General features: G+C 42.5%; 1 protein-coding gene across 2 annotated transcripts in view; it reads right to left on the bottom strand.

The window, feature by feature from the left end:
- The window catches only part of cacnb2a (calcium channel, voltage-dependent, beta 2a), a 58,155-nt gene that overhangs the window by 25,358 nt on the left and 14,661 nt on the right, over window positions 1-18,136 (bottom strand). Inside the window, exon 1 of one of the 2 annotated variants that reach the window (XM_070853432.1) lies at window positions 3,057-3,355. The exons of the other annotated variant lie outside the window; for it this stretch is intronic. Within the exon in view, the coding sequence (XP_070709533.1) occupies window positions 3,057-3,089 (33 nt within the window). The 5' untranslated portion in view covers window positions 3,090-3,355. Of the gene's footprint in view, window positions 1-3,056; window positions 3,356-18,136 lie in introns of those variants that run through there. 2 annotated transcript variants of the gene reach the window in all.

An 18,136-nucleotide genomic window follows, 5' to 3' on the forward strand; every position in this document is an offset into this window, starting at 1 on the left:
AGTTCATCCTCTGGGGAGCATCAATGTCTGTGCCAAATGCTGCGCTCCATTTACCTCGAAATAAAAAAAATGACGTCACACTCAAATCGACCCCGTTCCAGTACAAGGAGTCTTAAAGCCAGGTCTAACCAGGTTAGCCACTGTTAGCAATACCAGTTGATAAAAACACATTGCACGTCATTTTGCGCTGACGAACACCGTAGTAACATCCACAGATAGAAGCTGGACAGATCTGTATGTCTGACTGATTTAATGAGACACAAAGAAATGCTAAAAACGGTATGTCACTACGGTTTTCACGACTATTGATGCACGGAGCAGCCATCTTAGATTCTGAGGTTGGGGCTTATGAGGAGCTCCCGACTTTTCAAGTGAGAAATTTCCATCTGGGGACTCGGACATTCCCACTTTCCCGCTTAAAATGGAACGTACCAAAATTTCATGGGAAACTATCTGATAGTTGTTGAGATATTTCAGTCTAGACCAAAGTGATGGACCAACTAACATTGACATTGACTTTGCTAAAGCCTAAACATGGATCAGCTTCACAGATCTTAGATTCTAGCACAAAATACTGAAGACTTAAGTCTGAAGGTATTGATCTCGGTAAAACAACCCCCCAAAGAAACCCTTTTCTGTGCTCAGCTGTTCTGACTATGAACATGTACTGTTTTGGATGTTTCACCTCACAACATTGTGACAAGACAAACACAGGGTGACTGACCCCTTACAACTGCAAATTGTGTGCTAATCTCATCCCTCCAGTGAGTATTACCTGCAACCAGCTGCAGTAGTCCCTTGAGGGGCATTGCTCTCGTTAGCAGTGAATCCCCTCACAGTGATATCTACAGTAGTTTATCTAGCAGCTCCTTCCCTCTCAGGTCCCTCTGTGGAAACACAGCACCATAATAGGATGATGGCTGATCAAGGGGATACAGTAGGAGAGGCCTGGGGCTGCTCTGTGCTGCTATTTTGTGCTTGCGTCATCAATATTCTGGCAATTTCCTGGTGTATGAAGCAGAGTGTGGATGATTGATGAGAACTGGCTAAAAGAGCAGAACGAGCTGCTAACCGTCTTCAGTGGAGCAAAACATATCATCCTACAAATGGGACTGTGCTCGGGTAAAATGATTTCAGCTTCATTTATTTTACTCCATACAGAGATAAATTATACACTCTGGACCAACTTCTGGCTACATTTGTGATTAATGCAAAATGTATCTTGTTGCCAGAGATCCATGGGGATTTCCCAGATTTCAGTGATAAATAAAACACAAAGACCTCTATCTAAATATGTCGGGTCGCTTTTAAGTGTTTTCTAATTATATCTGGAGAAAGAAAGCCCACAAGCAGTTCAATTTTCTTTATGGTAACCATTAAGGCTCACAGATTGCCATCATCATGTCCAAAAGGTATCAGGATGATACAACGTGGAAAATACAATTATCTGGGCACAGTATGTCCTATTATGCTGGCCTGAAGGGCCGCCACCACTGTCTTGTGACAACCATCTCCAAAATGATCACTCAACCAACACTCAATGCTACAGTTCATTTGAAAAAGCAAAAAAATAAAGAAATAATCAGCAAATGTGGGCATTGACCATTTGCTACCTGCTGACCTGTGTTTTGTCCACCAAACACCATTTCATAATCCCCCATGTTTACTCAGCTATTCACAGCTCTCGATGAATGACACAGTGACAATTACACACACAGTCTGAGAAGATACCGTAGGCGTCGCTTGGCGTGACGAGCCAAACCAAGTGGATGTGGCTCAGTCACATGGATACTTTAAAGCACAACTGCTGGACAAACTCCTTATATAATCAAACAGGAGCTTCTGTGTGTGCATGTGTGAGAAAGTAATTAGTTTTCCCAAGACCTAAATGAACAGCAGCCAGCTATGGATTAAGCAGCAGTAGGTTTCTCATATAGCCTCAACTGGAAATCAACCAGAAAGATAGAAACACAATGGACGCACTGTAGCACTAAATAATATGGCTGTGATTCAATGGCTTTAATTCATCTGGATCTAGTCACTCATATAGTACATGTTATTCTCGTTAACTCGTTATTATACAGATTATCATATTATAGTTTCTTCTTCTTCTTCCCTTTCCTATAAGCTTTAAGATGTTTACACTTAGAGAAGTAGTCAAACCTAAGACCCAAGATGCTTCTTATGGACGCACCATCACATCAAATGGAAACATTCTAAATGTGTCGTGCATTATCTTTATGCACATTTACTTTAAAATCAACCTGGCATATGTTATTTTGACTAGACTTTAAGATAAAAGTCAGACTTTTGTTTATAGTAGGGTTTTCTGTGTCGACCATTGTGTTCAGACTTGCTTTTAGGGGCTGATTAGACATTAATACAAGGCTGTGGCTAATGGCAATCACTGATTACTATCACAGGAAAATATTTGGACCCATTTATTACCTTATTCACACACACACACACACACACAAAACAGAAATATTTGAAATACTAACTAGAAACTTGTATGGACATCACATCCACTCATTTACAGTCAAATTCTGCACTAAAGTCATACAAAAACACACGACAGATATTCTCTTTGGCTCAAAGACACTGTCAAAGCCAAGTTTTGTGCTCTCTGCCAGTCTCTGCACATAAAGGTCCAAGCTTACCCCGGCTGCTTACTTTCTGTCCCCCCCCTCTCTGCTTGTTAACCACCGTTTCAGCTCCCCACTTCAAGCTAGTAGTGGTCAAGCAGCAGTGCTCGCAAATTCACACGATGCTTAAATGAGTGACTTTGTCACAAAACAGCTCACTGCAAGAGAGTCCCGGTGTGCACTGCGAGCAGGACTCTCACTAACTTTCAGGCAAAGCGTTGAGGAAGAAAAATAGGAAGCATACGATTACGCCCCTTTAAATGCTGCACTAATAACCTCCATTCTCCTGCAGTCTGAGCCCTTCCTCTTTGTTCAGAGGGTAGAGGGAAGAAGAGTGAGAGGTACTGCCGAGTTAGGCTCAGAAAAGTGGATACAATTAGAGTAGCAGGAAGCATGTTTACTCAAACTTACCAGATCTGACTCCTCACTGCCGGAGTGATACATTTCTGCCCTACCCGACTCTGTCCTCTGCTGTCCAGCCCGGCTGGGAGAAAATCTCCTCAGCTGCTGCCCATCTCCTCTCTGAACACAGGAACTCCTACCAGCCTGGCTGCTTCGCTTCTACAAATCCCCTTGTCCCAGCTCCAGAGGGGAAAGTCTTTGCATCTGTAGCCCGTGCAGAGAAAGTTGGAGCTTGAGGACACAAGTTGGTTCTTCTGAGCTGTTCTTTGGCCTACTTTAGTCCCTGAGAGGCAGAGAAAAGACCAGCGTCTTTCCCACGCTGGGAGAACACTCCTTCAGAGCGCCGCGACCGTCCTCCAGCCCCAAAAACAAGCCCCCTGCCCCTCTCCCCTCCCACACACACACACACACACATACACTCTCTCTGTTTCACACACACACAGCCAGTTAGGAAGTAAGATCTCTGGCCAACAGGGCCGACCTGGAAATTCCAGAAAGCACCAAAAGCAGCTGCAGAAGCTTTTTATGTCTGTGTGCGAGTGTGTGATCTGGGGAGTTTACATGTGTTTCGCTTTGCCTTGAAGAGGTTACACTCTGAGGAGAGGAAGGCTAAAGGATTTGAACTCACTGTATAGTCTCAACACATGTCGCTGAGACCAAAACGTCAGGAAGTAATTATCTTCACTACATCGACAAAATGCCATATTTGCTTTCATCACGAAGGCGACCAAAGCCATTGAAACTTTCCATTTGGTCATTTGATGGCGCACGACTTTGCTTGTTTTACATTAAGAAACTAGGACAAAAGGAGGTTACTTTGTGGAGCCCAAGCACATAAAACACTGCAGACGCTTACATCCCGCTAGGATGAATCTACGAAACTGTATTGTATAAGCTGTGATGTGTGATTTGTAATCACGCTGCTGTTGCGTCAGAGCTCATGTAGGCTGAGCAACTCGAATATACTACTAAAGCGGTAAAACATGAGTCACAACACGCGTTGGGGACTGCCACGGCTGAGTCACGAGTTCACAAAATAAGACCATAATTCATTTGAAATTTTCCCGTTATGAAACAGAGGAATGCGGCTTTGTCACTGGGGAAAAAACACACTAGCCGAACAGCACAGAGGAGAACTGAATATTCAGTTGTATGTCCAACCTGTAAGATCATCCAACTATAAAACTACAAGCTCTGAGCTTTAGGAAACATCCCCGTAAAGCCCAGATTTGTATTTTTCAGAGGGGAGAAAATGTTTTCTGGGCAGCCCAGCCTAAATCCTGGATTATATTGTGTTTGATCAGGGTTAACTCCTTTCTGAGGATTATCATCCAGGGCGTGTGCTCAGCACGTGAGGAATTGTGGGACAGTTATCCTCATCTCACCATAATAATAATAATTGTTTCAAATTCTGATTTTGTTCACCTTTGGTTGCTGAGCTAAGACACTGCAGGCTGTGGCTACATAGTCACCATACATATGCCACTTTATATGAGTGGCAGAAAAATCTTCTCATCAAGAAAAATCTCAGCAAGAAAGCGAATAATTGTATTACCCAAAGTATTAAATTGTTTAGCACTTACTCATCATTATCTAGATTAGATAGATATGTTACATGTATTATTCATCATCATTTTTAATTCACTATTGCAGAAGACTACAAAAAACAGCAAATATTCACATCAAATAAGTTGGAAGTTTTGCTTTTCAGCTCTAAAATATATCCCAGTGTGTAGTCCAATTCAAATCCTGCAGTGGCAATGCAAGGTCAAGGTAAATGAAGGTGAAACGCAGACTCTAATTAAGTTCAGGCCTGGAGGGAAAAACCTCTGCCTGCTGAGCGTGATGACAGTAGATCAGGAAAGTGTGATCTGGTGTCTCTGAATGCTCACTAAAAATTACTTTTGCATGCAAAGTCTGCAACACACTGCCAGAGAATCAAAGCGATGAACAAATCAAGTGGTACTACGACAATGAGTGTGAATGGGGACTTAAAGATTTTTAACCACAGCGTAAAAATCACTGTATGTTTATAGCCAGGATTTTTATGCTGAGTCCAGCCAAAGGAACGTTTACTGTGTTTAATATGTGTAATGGGTTTTAGCTAAAAGCCTCTGCAAGCATATACAGAAAACAATATGCCAAATAAACAAAAGCAAATAAAGCTATAGTCCAGATTGGTTGCTTAATTTCCTGTAATTACTATAATGTAATTCTTGACTGCCGACAGCAATTATCAGCTCTCTCTGAATGGGCTTTCCGAATGGGACGTGACAGATCAATGTCTTCTCTGTTCTGCCTGCGCTGGGAAATGAGTGCCAGCGTTGCCTTTGGCTTATCGATCGGTATACATGCACACAATGACGTCAGCAGGCATTCACATTGACAGGCACACAAAGGCCGGCAGGGATAGCTTTCAAAACCAGCATACAGTAATTGGACCACAAGGGGGGGATCAATACAACATGCCAGTGTGTTTCACTTGGAAAAAAAAATGACATTGCCAACAGTTGTTTCCTTTCATTATGTAGTTAGTAAAGAGTCACCTTGTACAGAATGAAAAGACTGATGGTGGACTAAATTCTCCTACACTGTGTCTAATTCAACAGCCCTGCAATAAATCCTCGTATTGGCGCCTCTCTGAGGCGGTTTCAACAAAAACTGAACATTATGGCCTTCATGAAGGGAGGATTTATTGCAGGGCTTTTGTATTAGTTTTAGCTACTGTACATGTACCTGCTAAACTGGCAAACGGCCATGCACTGTGCAACGCATTAAAAAGAAATGGCTCTCTCTGAGTACCAGCAGCTCTGTGATATATACAAGTCATATATACAGCTCACCCAAATTTGATGTTTCCTTTCACCTCAGACCAGAATTTCAATCTGCAATATGTTGTGTGATGGTAAATTGAAGTTACAATAAAGTTGTGTAGCTGAGATGAACATGTAAGAATCCCTGAATACTACGTGCATAAACACAATATTCTTTGATGTCTATATGCTGTTTAAAGGACAAATACACTCACGCTCTCTACATTGTAGTAGATATATTTTGGTTTATTGCATTTTCAAGTGGGCAGCAAACATAACAATTGTATAGGTGAAAATGATTGATAAGTTCTGAAATTCAATCCTGAAGTAATGATCCAGCATGGATTTATATTGGTAATGAACAATTCATTTATTTTCATTTAATTACTCATTAAAATCTGCATCCCTACAGCTAACCATTTCTTTTTCTTATTAGGGCTTTTATTATTAGGATTGCTTTCGATCTGCTGATTATTTTCTAAGAAATTCAACCTTTGGTGTATAAAATATCAGAAATTACTTGTTTTGTCCAACCAACAAACCTAAAGACATTCACTTTTATATCACAGAAGGAAAAAAAATCTAAATTGTTGCCTCTGACTGATGTGTTGATTGACTACCAATTGACCGATTGTTTCAGCCCTATTTTTTTTTTAGCTAAATTGAATGCCTCCTCATTATTGTTCATTATTGAGTCAGATCAGTCACTATGGAGCTGGTGGAGACTCAGTCTGCAGCATAGTGGTGATCACACCAGTGTACTTTTAGTTACAGGACACTCTTACACCACCAGGCCGCTCCACCTCCATATCAGTGCACACAGGTGTCCGACACTTCCATGCTGGTGTGACTCCACAGCAGCCACCGCTACTATTGAAGTAAACAGTCTCTTCTCTGCCAAACAGCACTCGGGATCCTGAGTTAGTCTGTATTACATCAATACAAGATAATAACTCAAAAAACATCATAACACAAGACGAAATAATGACAGATACTGAAGATAATTGATTGATTCTGACCCGGAGCATCTTGCCAATGACAGGAACAATATCCAACAACATCAACAGTGTTTTGCTTTCTGTCAGATGTGCTATTATAACAGGCCATGATTCACGCAAATCATGTTAAGTTATCTTAACAGATCACTAATGGGTTGAAATACACCGCAATTAGATCACTGAAGATCAGTCAGGATGGCCCCTCCAAAGGCGTCTTGCCTTGCCAAGAATGCTATTACACAAATTAAACTCTCCAAGAGGACTTCAAGTGCTGGTGGATAAATCTTTCAGTTTCCTTGGAGGAAAAAAAAACCCTCACAAAAGTTCCCTATTCACTAAAAGCCTATTCTCTGCTGTCTAAAGTGTAAGAAGGCAGTCAAATTAGAAAATTTAGCAAGTACAGCAGTGTTTAGTTAATCCTGTAAAAGACACTTTACGATCAGAGCTTTTTCAGAACTGTCATCACGTACTTAATCGAATCACATCACGGGTCAGTTAAATGCCTAAATTGTAAAGATAGGACTTATTGTGGACTCGCTGACACATTCATAGCATTGAGTATGAAAAAATGTTAAATGAAGGAAGTTTGCACTGAATTGTTTTTGGTCCTGCTAACTTCTTTGTTCAAATATTATCACATGAATCATAATTCTGTGATTTTAGACTGAATTTTATTCAAATAAAGTTATTTCCCGGCTAATTTTCTGTTGATATAATGATAAATGAAAAAGTTTGCCTTCAATAAAACTAAATTTAGTATACAGACATGAGTGGTATCAATCTTCTCTCAGCAAAAAATTCCCCAAAATGTTGGACTAGTCCTTTAAAGAACAATGTATTTGAGAAGTTTGTTTTATTTTGTTACACAGAGAAACATGTTTTTCTGTAACATGTAATATAAAGCTTGAATTTAAAGCAGGACTGCACTGATCCTGATGCGTTAGATATCCAGATCAGACTGCAGAATCCACGCTGGGCCCGATGTGACTGTGATTCACGTCTAATGAAACCCGCGGGGCCGGCAGCCAGCATCTGACTGAGGTTACCTAGCTACAACACATGCCAGGCCACTTGAGCCCGGGGACCATCTCTAATTACAAGCAATGAGAGAAAGGAAAGCAGGGGAAATGAGGGAGACAGACTGAGAGACAGAGGGAGTAAGACAAAAAGGGATGGAGATGGAGGATGTGAAAGAGAGAGAGAAGCCCCAGCTGTTGTGTTTCCTGCTGCCTCTGTGAGCGACTCCAGAGTTCCACTGCTGTTTCCTCCTCTCCACCAAAGGGCATCCCACTAGCATGTGTACTAAACCTGAGAATAGCACTGAACCTGCGCACACATCACACAAATGAGGCTAAATCCATCGTACTCTTCTGTAGAACTGATGGCAGAGCAGTGAAGTCTACAGCCTCCACCTATTAATGTGGCATTAGAGTAAATGCAGTAAAGCTTACCCTTCCTAAGATGCGTTTAGTCAGTGGAGACAAAGGAAACTTTTCAAGCATGCCCAAGGGAATGAAGATCATGAGCTCGGAGTTGCTGGCCAGCGAGTGGAAGCAGAGACTTGATGACTTCTGAAGAGCCGACATGTAAAATAGCTTACAACGTTTGGCGGCTGCAGTGCAGTGTGTGCTGCTGAGTCACTTCACGCTCACTGAGCACATCAACACATCGGCTGTCCCACATGGAGTCACAGGAAAAACTCTTCAGCCGGCAAATTGGGACCGCTGCGACTGATACAGTCACGCACAGGTCAGGAAAACACAGGCAGAGGGCAGTGTGCTCGCACACTGTATGCAAACACACTTTCACACCCACAGAATACAGCGAGTGCCCCTGCCCTCTGGTGACACCGATATGATGGACACAGGAGCAGATGAAGAGACTCACACATCATCATGCACACAAGTGGTTTTGGCAGAGAGCTAGGGCCCGCTCATTTTTAATTAATTCCATGGATGGCCTGATCTGTGGTAATTTACTGATTAGGGTTTGGGTTACACGTGCACACACATGCACATTTGTTCACAAACACTCTCACAAATACACAAAAAAACTTGCTTACAGTTACATGAGATGGTCGATACCGCTCTGTAGTCGGTTAGCTTAGCTTAGCATAAAGACTGGAAACAGGGGGAAAAGCTACCCTGCTAGACAATACTTGTTAGTAAGATTTTATTGTATACTGTTGTTTATCAAATATATAGTACATCATCAGACCACTCCTTCAAGGATTTTTATATAATTTAAAAAAAAAAACTGATTTTTACATGGGAATCAGTCAAAGTTAATTTCCACCCAGATTTTATGTTTCTTTCTTTGGAACTGATCGCTGCAGTTTACAGTAAAGGAGGTTGTCTTACACTGGCAGCTCAGAAAGCTCTTCCAGTAATGGAAAATTAAGATAAAAATAGGAGGGAGTTCAAATGAGCTGCTGATTATTTCCTACTAAATAAGTAAAAAAACAACAACTTGATGGTTTTAGCCTGAATTTCCTTAAATAAATGTCTGTTTATCAAATTATCAGACTTTATAAACTGAAGACAAACTATTTTTAATTTGCAGCCATCATTCACTGTCTGCTTGAAGTCCCTTTTTAGACACATGCTTCTGAACACATCATCCATTACATGTACATAAAAAGTGTACATGAGAAGGATCTCAGTACACTTTCTATTACACATGCTCCTCTGTGTACTGTACATCTGTACAGGAGGGAGGGAACGGTCCACGCTGCACACAATAACACCCACAGGGGTGATTGCTTGTGTCCACTTGATCCCCTGACTCACTTTGTAATGATTGCTTCTCTCAGTAAGGAGATTTAAATCTGCTTCAACCAATCCAGGATTTAGAAAAGAAGAATGACATGAAACATGGCCAGAAACGGTTAAAATCTCTTCTTTTCACCTTGGAGCATAACGTTGTACAAAAGGTAATATGAAAAAGAGACCGCACACAACAGCAGTGGTGGCAAACCTGGGGGTTTATTTTTGCACTTTCCTCTAATCTCTGCTTTTTCTCTTGTGAATTACTGGATTATCTGACCTCTTAAAAAGGTCCCCTGTGGAGTTTTTGACCACTAAAAGCGCTATGGAGTAATGTTTTTACCACTGGGCTCCCATTTGGTTTATATCATTTATCCAGGACGCACATGCACGCGATGCATGTTCCTGCTTCACAGTTCCAAATACTTCTCGATTGACAGATGCACAAATGAATGCACCAACAAAGACCGTCAGCCAGCAGCCAGACATAGACGGAAACTATGCCTGCTTTAAAATATTTCTTTAAAAACTGTATTTTTTGATAAAGCAAATGCATTTGTCATAAATGCACAATGCATGTTGGTGAGTGACCCTGAACATAAACATGACTTTGTTTGAAATGAAACTTTTAGAAATATCTTGGAATATAACAAGAAAAAACAAAAAGAGTCAACTTTGTTGAATTAGTTACAAACAAACGGTTTCATTTCAATGGATCCCAAGTGGAAAAGCACAGAAACACTGCCCTGCATTGTTAAAAATGACAAAGATTAAATCAGTCTCCTCCAAATGATCTAAATCAGTTTTCAATGAATGCATTTAGCTGCATGAACAGAGTCTTTCACCTGCTGGAGGCACCTACACACAGAAAGAGAAAGGTGAGCTAGCAGATTGTCTTTCACCTACAGAAAAGCCTCGTGAGCCTCGCCTCTCCATAGGACTAAAAGGCAGACAGTCCCGGATGATTAAAAACTAAGCTCTGCTCGTGTCCGACGGTATAGGCCTATGTAAACACAGCCCACAGACAGGTTATCGACGGTGACACACATAATGTCGTCACAAGCAAAACTGCGCACAGCAAAGAATCCACAAAGCAAGAAAAAAAAGCACTCAGAGCTTTAAGAGTGAGGCAAAAGCTTTCAGAAAACAAGCCAGCGCTACAACTAATACAACAAGCTCTGGATAGAGAAGTAAGCTGCTGATTGACACAAAAACAAGAACAGGTTGTGTGTTGTTTTTGTGTGTTTTTTGGTTTTTTTTTTACCTTTGGCTTCTTAGACATTCTCGTTCTCCCACAATGCCCGGGACACCTGTGTCGCCTCTCTGTTCCACAGCGACTGTAATGAATTATGCAAATCCCCTGGTTTTTGTTCAGAGTACCATGACCCAGGAGAGCAAGCAGCTGACGCCGGGCATAAAAAAAAAAGCCAACCTCTCCGCCTCAGTCAGCGAGGGATAACACCGATGGCTGCGCTACCTGGCAAGCTGCTCTTAAAAACAACCGGTGTCACGGCTGAGGTGATATCTCGAGGAGAGGAAATGAGATGTGGTCATCCTCAAGAGCTCTTCCAACAGCAACTGTCATGCCTCATGTGGAGTGAAGAGGAGATCACACACACACAGACACACTGACACAAGCGGAGACACTCGGATGTGTACGAGCGGACACACACACAGTAGAGTGTTTAAGCTCTGCGGTGTCATGGTTAGCTCTGAAGTGTTTTTCTTCAGCAGGCCGGGCATTAAGCTTTAATTTGATAGTGTGGCATCTGTTGCATGGTCAACTCAACTAGATGACGCTATATGAAGCGGATGGAAACATGCACCACAAGCACAAACATACCATGAAGCTCCAGAAACAGATATCAGAGTCAACAGATACTTGTTGTGGTAGTGACGGTCAGCTTTAGTGCTACTGAGTCTAAGTGATGCTGCTGGGCTGCAGCGGCAGGGCTGACCGCTGTAGTAAAACATGTGACCTCTTGCAGCTGTACACCCGTGGCCAGACAGACAGTCAGGCAGTAACAGCACCATCTGGAGTCCTAATCCGCCTGGCACTGCCCACCCCTGTGATTATGAATGTGGCCCTCAGAGTCATTAAGCTTATTGGATAGACAAGTAGATACCTGGGATCAGTGCGCTGCAGGGCCGCTGCAACTGCACCGCACAAATCAGTGTGTTCTGCAGACTCATTTCCGCAGAGATATCAGTAGCAGAATTAACTAATGGAAACACAGGTTTGGTTAGCGTGCTGACACTAAGAGGGGAGGTCTGGATGGATGACAAGAAAAAAAAAAATTGTACAAATGGGCATATTTTTGCTCTACTGCCAGCAGATCTGGGGACAGAGATTGATTGGATATTCATCATCGAAGTAGGATGATACCTGGTGATTTTGTTTCCCCTCTCACATGTTGTCTAAATGGTCTCGATATCGACCCAACGCCAATCTGTCCTCAATAATCAATGTGTATGTACTGTCACAGCACTGCAGTGCGAGATCTGGACTAATGCACTCGGGCACATGGAAAAGCCACTGTTGAAGTCCTTTGTTAAAACTTTTACGGATGCATCTCCATTGTATTGTTGTTTTTTTCACTACTTCTGTGTTGCAGTGGTTCGTTGGATTGAGTCATGGATGTCATGTTATTATAAGACCTCTTACAATACATCCGTGTTGTGTGTATAGATTTTGCCATAAGAGCAGGAGATGAGAGGCTATGTTGTGCATGTTGCACAGACTAATGCTAGCTAACATTAGAGCCTCAAATCACAGTATACCATCTCAAAGAGCAGTGCGGTAATTCTTATAGAATTACTGCTACAGTGTAACAGCATGGATCACAAACACGATCGTTTAAATCGATTGCAAGAAGCACGAGCGAATGCCCCTGCCAGCCCAGGCTCGTCTGGTGGGAGGGTTTAGGAAAGAGATGGGAGAGCTGCAGGGGGAAGAGCTCTCTACTTCAAAATTCTGTTGGGTTTTTTTTTTTTTTGCCTTTTCCAGAGAAGTGCCTCTCCCTGACTACATTAATAAAGACTGAGAGGCAGCGCTGTGACATTATTTTAATCGGGCACTAAAGGTGCTTTAAGGTACTATACAGCTCTGTGTGCAGGAATGATCAGGTTCATTGTGAGGACAGAGAGCTGGGCTGCAGAGAGCAGCAGTGACATATGTGCCATATGGGTGGGCAGTGAGCAAAAGTGGAGCAGTGTTTCCCTCCGGAGGAAAACACATAAGTACATCGCTATTTATGCACACGTGCACATGTACAATATACTGGACAAAACACAAAGTTATTGCAGTATCAAACATGACTGCCTGTTTAGGACAGTACAGCATATGGTGTTTATGGATGATAACTGAGCCTCAGGTTCATCACACCATGACTGTGTCGCTTGCACCTGACATACTGGAGTCAACAGATCAGATGAGAAAGAGGCTGAGCTGAGTGGCTGCAGGCCGTGCGGCGGCAGAGTCAGAAAGAGAAGAAAGTAGATTCTGTAGTAAACCATAACTCCATCACATCCTCTCCTCCCTGCCCCACCCCCCCTCTTTTCCCAAGTAGCTGATTTCATCCTCGCAAAGCCACTCTCACTCTAATCTCCCCTGATCCGTCTGCACTGGCAAAGAATCAGATATCAAACTCACACATGCTGAAAAACCTGACAACATGATAGAAAGTACTAGTCCACCAACTGTTATTATCATGTTTAAAATCAAACAGCTATGCATTTTATTAGAGATGCAGCCATGATTCTTCATCTATCCTTTCAATTCATCAGCATTAATCAAATTCCTTGTAACACAGGCAGAGTTGGCAGACTGATAACCAGATTTCATAAAGTGGGCATGTAGTAGCTTGTAGTTATATAATATCTAAATCTCTAAGCCTCTCTTTGGAATAGCCAGTGGGCACAGGAGCATCAAAAACCAAAAGGGATATACTGTAATAGTCTCTCCATAATCTGCTAAACCAGAACATCTTATCAATAGTGATGCAAAAATGTTTGCATCGCTGGTTTTCACTTGTTTTGAAAAGACAACAGCAGGGATAGTGAAAGGCACACACACACACACACACACACACACACACACACAGTAGGAAGTGGTTCAAGAGTACAGGAGAAAACTCCTCCACCAACACGCCTCACTTACCCATGAGACATTCTTATTCTTGGTTTGTTTGATCATGGCAACGGCAGCGGGCCGGCAACGTGGAGAGAGGAGCCCCCTCCTCAGCAGATTTCAGCCACGCAGCCTGTTGTGTGGGCAGGTGTGAGCGGGATCAGGGGTGATGGCCGGCGGCACGTCGCACTCAGCCATAGGTCATCATCTGCCCTGCAAACCTGCAAGCCCAAATCACCGGCTCTGACTGACTCCAGCATCTGTCAGCGGGATCAGTCCACGCTTCACGTGGGAGAGGAACGATGACAAAACTTTTCACTTTGTTGTTGTTTTTCAGGCTCCCTTTAGTGAGGCAAAAAAAGTCAACATCGCATAAGAATTATCCGGCAAAGTCAGAGGCTCTTCCTCCTGACAGCACACAGTGACCTGATGGACTGATTATGTATTCACGCTGAGTATGAATATGAAACATCCCAGCAGGTTTAACCCCGCCCTGCTGAGCCTCAGCGTGCGCCCAATCGCGGAGCAGATCTTTGTGGCCGGCTCCCGAGGGTGAGCTTATAGAAGCATTAGGATGAACATACTGATTCTCTGGAGGAGAGGACTCTCTCCACTGACAGGGAGGTCACGGACACCTCCAGAAAGAAAAACAGAAAAAAAAGTCAAAACAATTGACCTCCTCTTTTTCTTCCACTGTAGGTGTATCCTCCTTTCTTTTCCATCCCCTCTTCCCTCCCTCCCTCCCTTCCTCCCTCCCTCCCTCCCAGGGGCACGTCTCCTCGCCCAGCTGGTACCTGTTGTCATGGCACCTTTTTGCTAAGAGACGAGTACCGTGACAGTGAAAGATGCTCCCAGGAAATGGGATTCTCTTTCTTTCATCCCTTTTCTTTCAATGGTGGCATTGCTCTCTGATCCAGAATTAAATCCACTCATACTTCTACAGCCTGACTCACTTTTTTCCTTATCTTCCTTCCTCTGACACCGACAACTCCTCACTTGTTGCCGTCTGTTTGCACAAGTCGATCCGGATTACTTGTCGAAGATCAGTGAGGAGTTTTGAGGCTATCCTTGCTCATTTGAGAGGCTGCACTTAAGTGGAATTGAACAGATCTCCAGATCAGCAGTGGCAGAAAAGATCAACGGCCACGACAACCAGTTTTAACTGGACTAAAAAGTAAAATCATGTGAGTAGATTGGATCGAGATTTATCTCTATTCAGAAACTCTTAAAAAGCATACTTTAGTCATTCCACACTCCGTTATCTTTGTTTATTCATGTCTTTTAAAGCATTTAACTTGTAAAACTGACACATGAAGTTTTTATTACTACAAACAACCAACAATTGGGCTAAAATTTATAGCAGCTCATAATTCGTCATGTCATTTTGATCATTCCTTGAAAGCAGAAACTTTCATGTGTTGTTATGTGAAGTTTTTCCCCATCAAAAGTGGTCGTAGCCACGATGACATCAACCAACGTGAGCATATTTAATGACTTTGTTTGAGCTGAAACCAGCGATTATTTAAATGATCAATTAATTTGTAGATTAGTCTATGGAAATAAATAAAACACGTTTATAATCTCTCAGAGACCACAGTTATGTCTTCAGTTTCCTTTATTTTGACAAGCAAATCAGCATATTACTAAAATAGTTGCAGAACATTATCTGTTGATCTGGTTTCAGCTCTAAATTTCAAACCCCTCACATAAAGTTATGACCTGTAAGTAGAGCTGCAGCTAACGATTCTTTTCATTGTCCATTAAAAAAATTCTAAGATGACGTCTTCAAATCTGCTGTGTTGTCCACAACCCAAAGATATTCAGTTTACAGTGACAGAGGAGTTAAGGATAGTATATAGGATAATTAAATGACTGACAAAAACTATTAAGTAACAAAAAACAAACATAATTAAAACCCAGTTGGGGGGTTCAGGATTTTAAAACAAGACTTCATACAGTTCCTGATCCATTTTTAACGTCTGACGCTCTAATTAATTGTCTCTAGTATCCATCTGGGCCAGCAGCCCTCCTCCGGTGCACAAGGTTGTCTGCATCTCTCCGCTGTTAATTGGCCTCAAAGAACATCTGCTCCTGTTTTAAGTGATGCTCGGTTTGGCCTGGCTGCCCTCGCTGTCTGAGGTGCCAGTTTAATGGGCATGAGCTAAAACCCACAGCTCCCTCATCTCTCCACTGATAGCAGGATTGATTATTTTCTACAGTCTATATCCTCTGTAGGTTGTTACTGGAGGGAGGTGACACAAAGCGCAGTCGGTGTATAAGAGACGCAGTGGAAAATAAATCTGAGTGAAAGTATAATTTGGAGAGATATATGAGAAGTGATGGTGTCAAACTGAACTAAAGTGATGCTTAAATGAACCATCTGTCTCATATACAGCAAATAAATACAACAGCTCCACCAACAGCAGAGGATCTATTACAGACATTTGGTCCAGAAATCATGTGTTGTAGTCCAACGTAACAATAACAAACAGAATTACTGAGTAGATCGTGCCAGAAACTGCAAGCCTCACAAAAATGGATGACGGCACTCCGGCCCTCAAAGCAGCTGCTGTTCACTGATAGCAGAGATGCAGCCAACATGACATGTTGGAGGAGAGAAACACGGCTAAAATTAACATTCACCAGAGGGAGCAAATTACTTCACATGTACTGTATGGACCTCATGCAGCGGGATATCAAACCGCAGGCTTGTATACATTCTTCACAATGTATATTTGCTGACATTGGCCGTACAGTAGCTGCACGTTTTGTACACAACATGAAGAGTCATTAATATATTTATATTATAATTTATGGTTTTAATTCTGGAAAGAACGAGAGGAATATTCAGGTGATCCTGGACACCTCTGGAGATTTTTGCTTACTTTGATTGGGTCTCTCCTAAATACATTCTTTCATTCTATTGCTGTGCAAAGTTTACCTTTTTTTTTGTTTTGTTTTTGCATTAGTTATGTGATTTTAAACTTTCATAATGAAGCTTCTTTGCCAGTGGTATGGCTCTAGAGCCGGTCAGAAACATCTTTAAAATTATCAGACCAATTGCCCGATGAAATTCATGTTCCCCAGAGGATGGACCCTCATGTCTTAGGCGATCCCCTGACTCTTTGTCCAGTGCCGCCATTTGTCATTCTGAGTGAAATATCTCACCAACTATTGGATGGATTTCCATGAAACTTACAACCACTGCTCGCGCGGACAGGAAGGACGGCCATCCAATCCTGTGACAGTCACAGAGCCTGAATTTTTTTGTCTAACTACTTCACTTATTGATTGTCATTTTGAGAATTTCAACCAATATGACAAAAAGTGCATCTAAAAAACGTTGCAGACCCTGCCTTTAAATTGAGGAATAGTTTAGTAACTGGCCCCAGTGGAATATGAAGAACGTGATGGAGAATATGGACAAATAAGGTCCTATGCATGCGGGAGCCGATCCATTTAAAGCCATAAATCAGCTGGATAGGGTATCATTCCCTGGAATGATGGGGAACAAAAGCGGGTATTTGTCCTCCCTTTTTCACCTGTATTGGACAGCTGACAGTAAAGGCGCAGACTGGAAATGAATGAACACAGAGAGGCTGTGGGTGTGACAGACAGCGAGGGTTTCCAGCTGATATGTTGTGGTCACAGAATGTGGTTTATGCATCTTTACCACTCGACTACCAAGACATACACCACTATGAGACTATCAAGCAGACGCCCAAGTGGGACGCCTACCCACGGTGACACAGTGATTCATCACAGGATGACATTACATGATAGAAGACCCACATCCATCTCCATCCACACACAGTATATTTTGTAGGGAGTGAGCTGCATCTCTCCCACCATGACTTCACCGTTTCCAGGCGAGTGAGGATTTTAAAAAAGACTGAAGACTGTCGCAGCCCAGTCGTAACTGAACCGAGGAAGTGCACACAGATTGAGCACACGGTGTCACTGACATCAGTGTTTCCAGGCTGGAGCGAAGCTATACTCTACACAGGCCCTCGCAGACATATATCACACTTTCCAGTCCCACAGTGAGGTGATGGATTTAGGTGGATTTTTACTGCTTTTACATAATCCGAGACATTCCTACGGGCCTCTGGGGCCAATTAGCTGCTCAGTTTCTGGACATTTCCATATTCTCTGGAAAAGTGAAAGAACGCATAACTGCTGCCAAGGAAACCCTGCTCCAGTCTGCTCTACGCTGGCCGTCACTCCTCCCCGGGCGCGCATCCCAAAGCCTGGAAAACTGGGAATTCCAGGTCACACTTTCGCCATGGGAAATTAGCTCACCACTAGCACACAAAAGCTCAGTATTTTCTGGGAATAATTACAGTCTTATGTGTAAGACTCCAGTATCTGCCTTTTCTTATAC

Source organism: Pempheris klunzingeri, chromosome 21, assembly GCF_042242105.1.
Source record: "Pempheris klunzingeri isolate RE-2024b chromosome 21, fPemKlu1.hap1, whole genome shotgun sequence".
In the NCBI taxonomy this organism is placed as follows: domain Eukaryota; kingdom Metazoa; phylum Chordata; class Actinopteri; order Acropomatiformes; family Pempheridae; genus Pempheris; species Pempheris klunzingeri.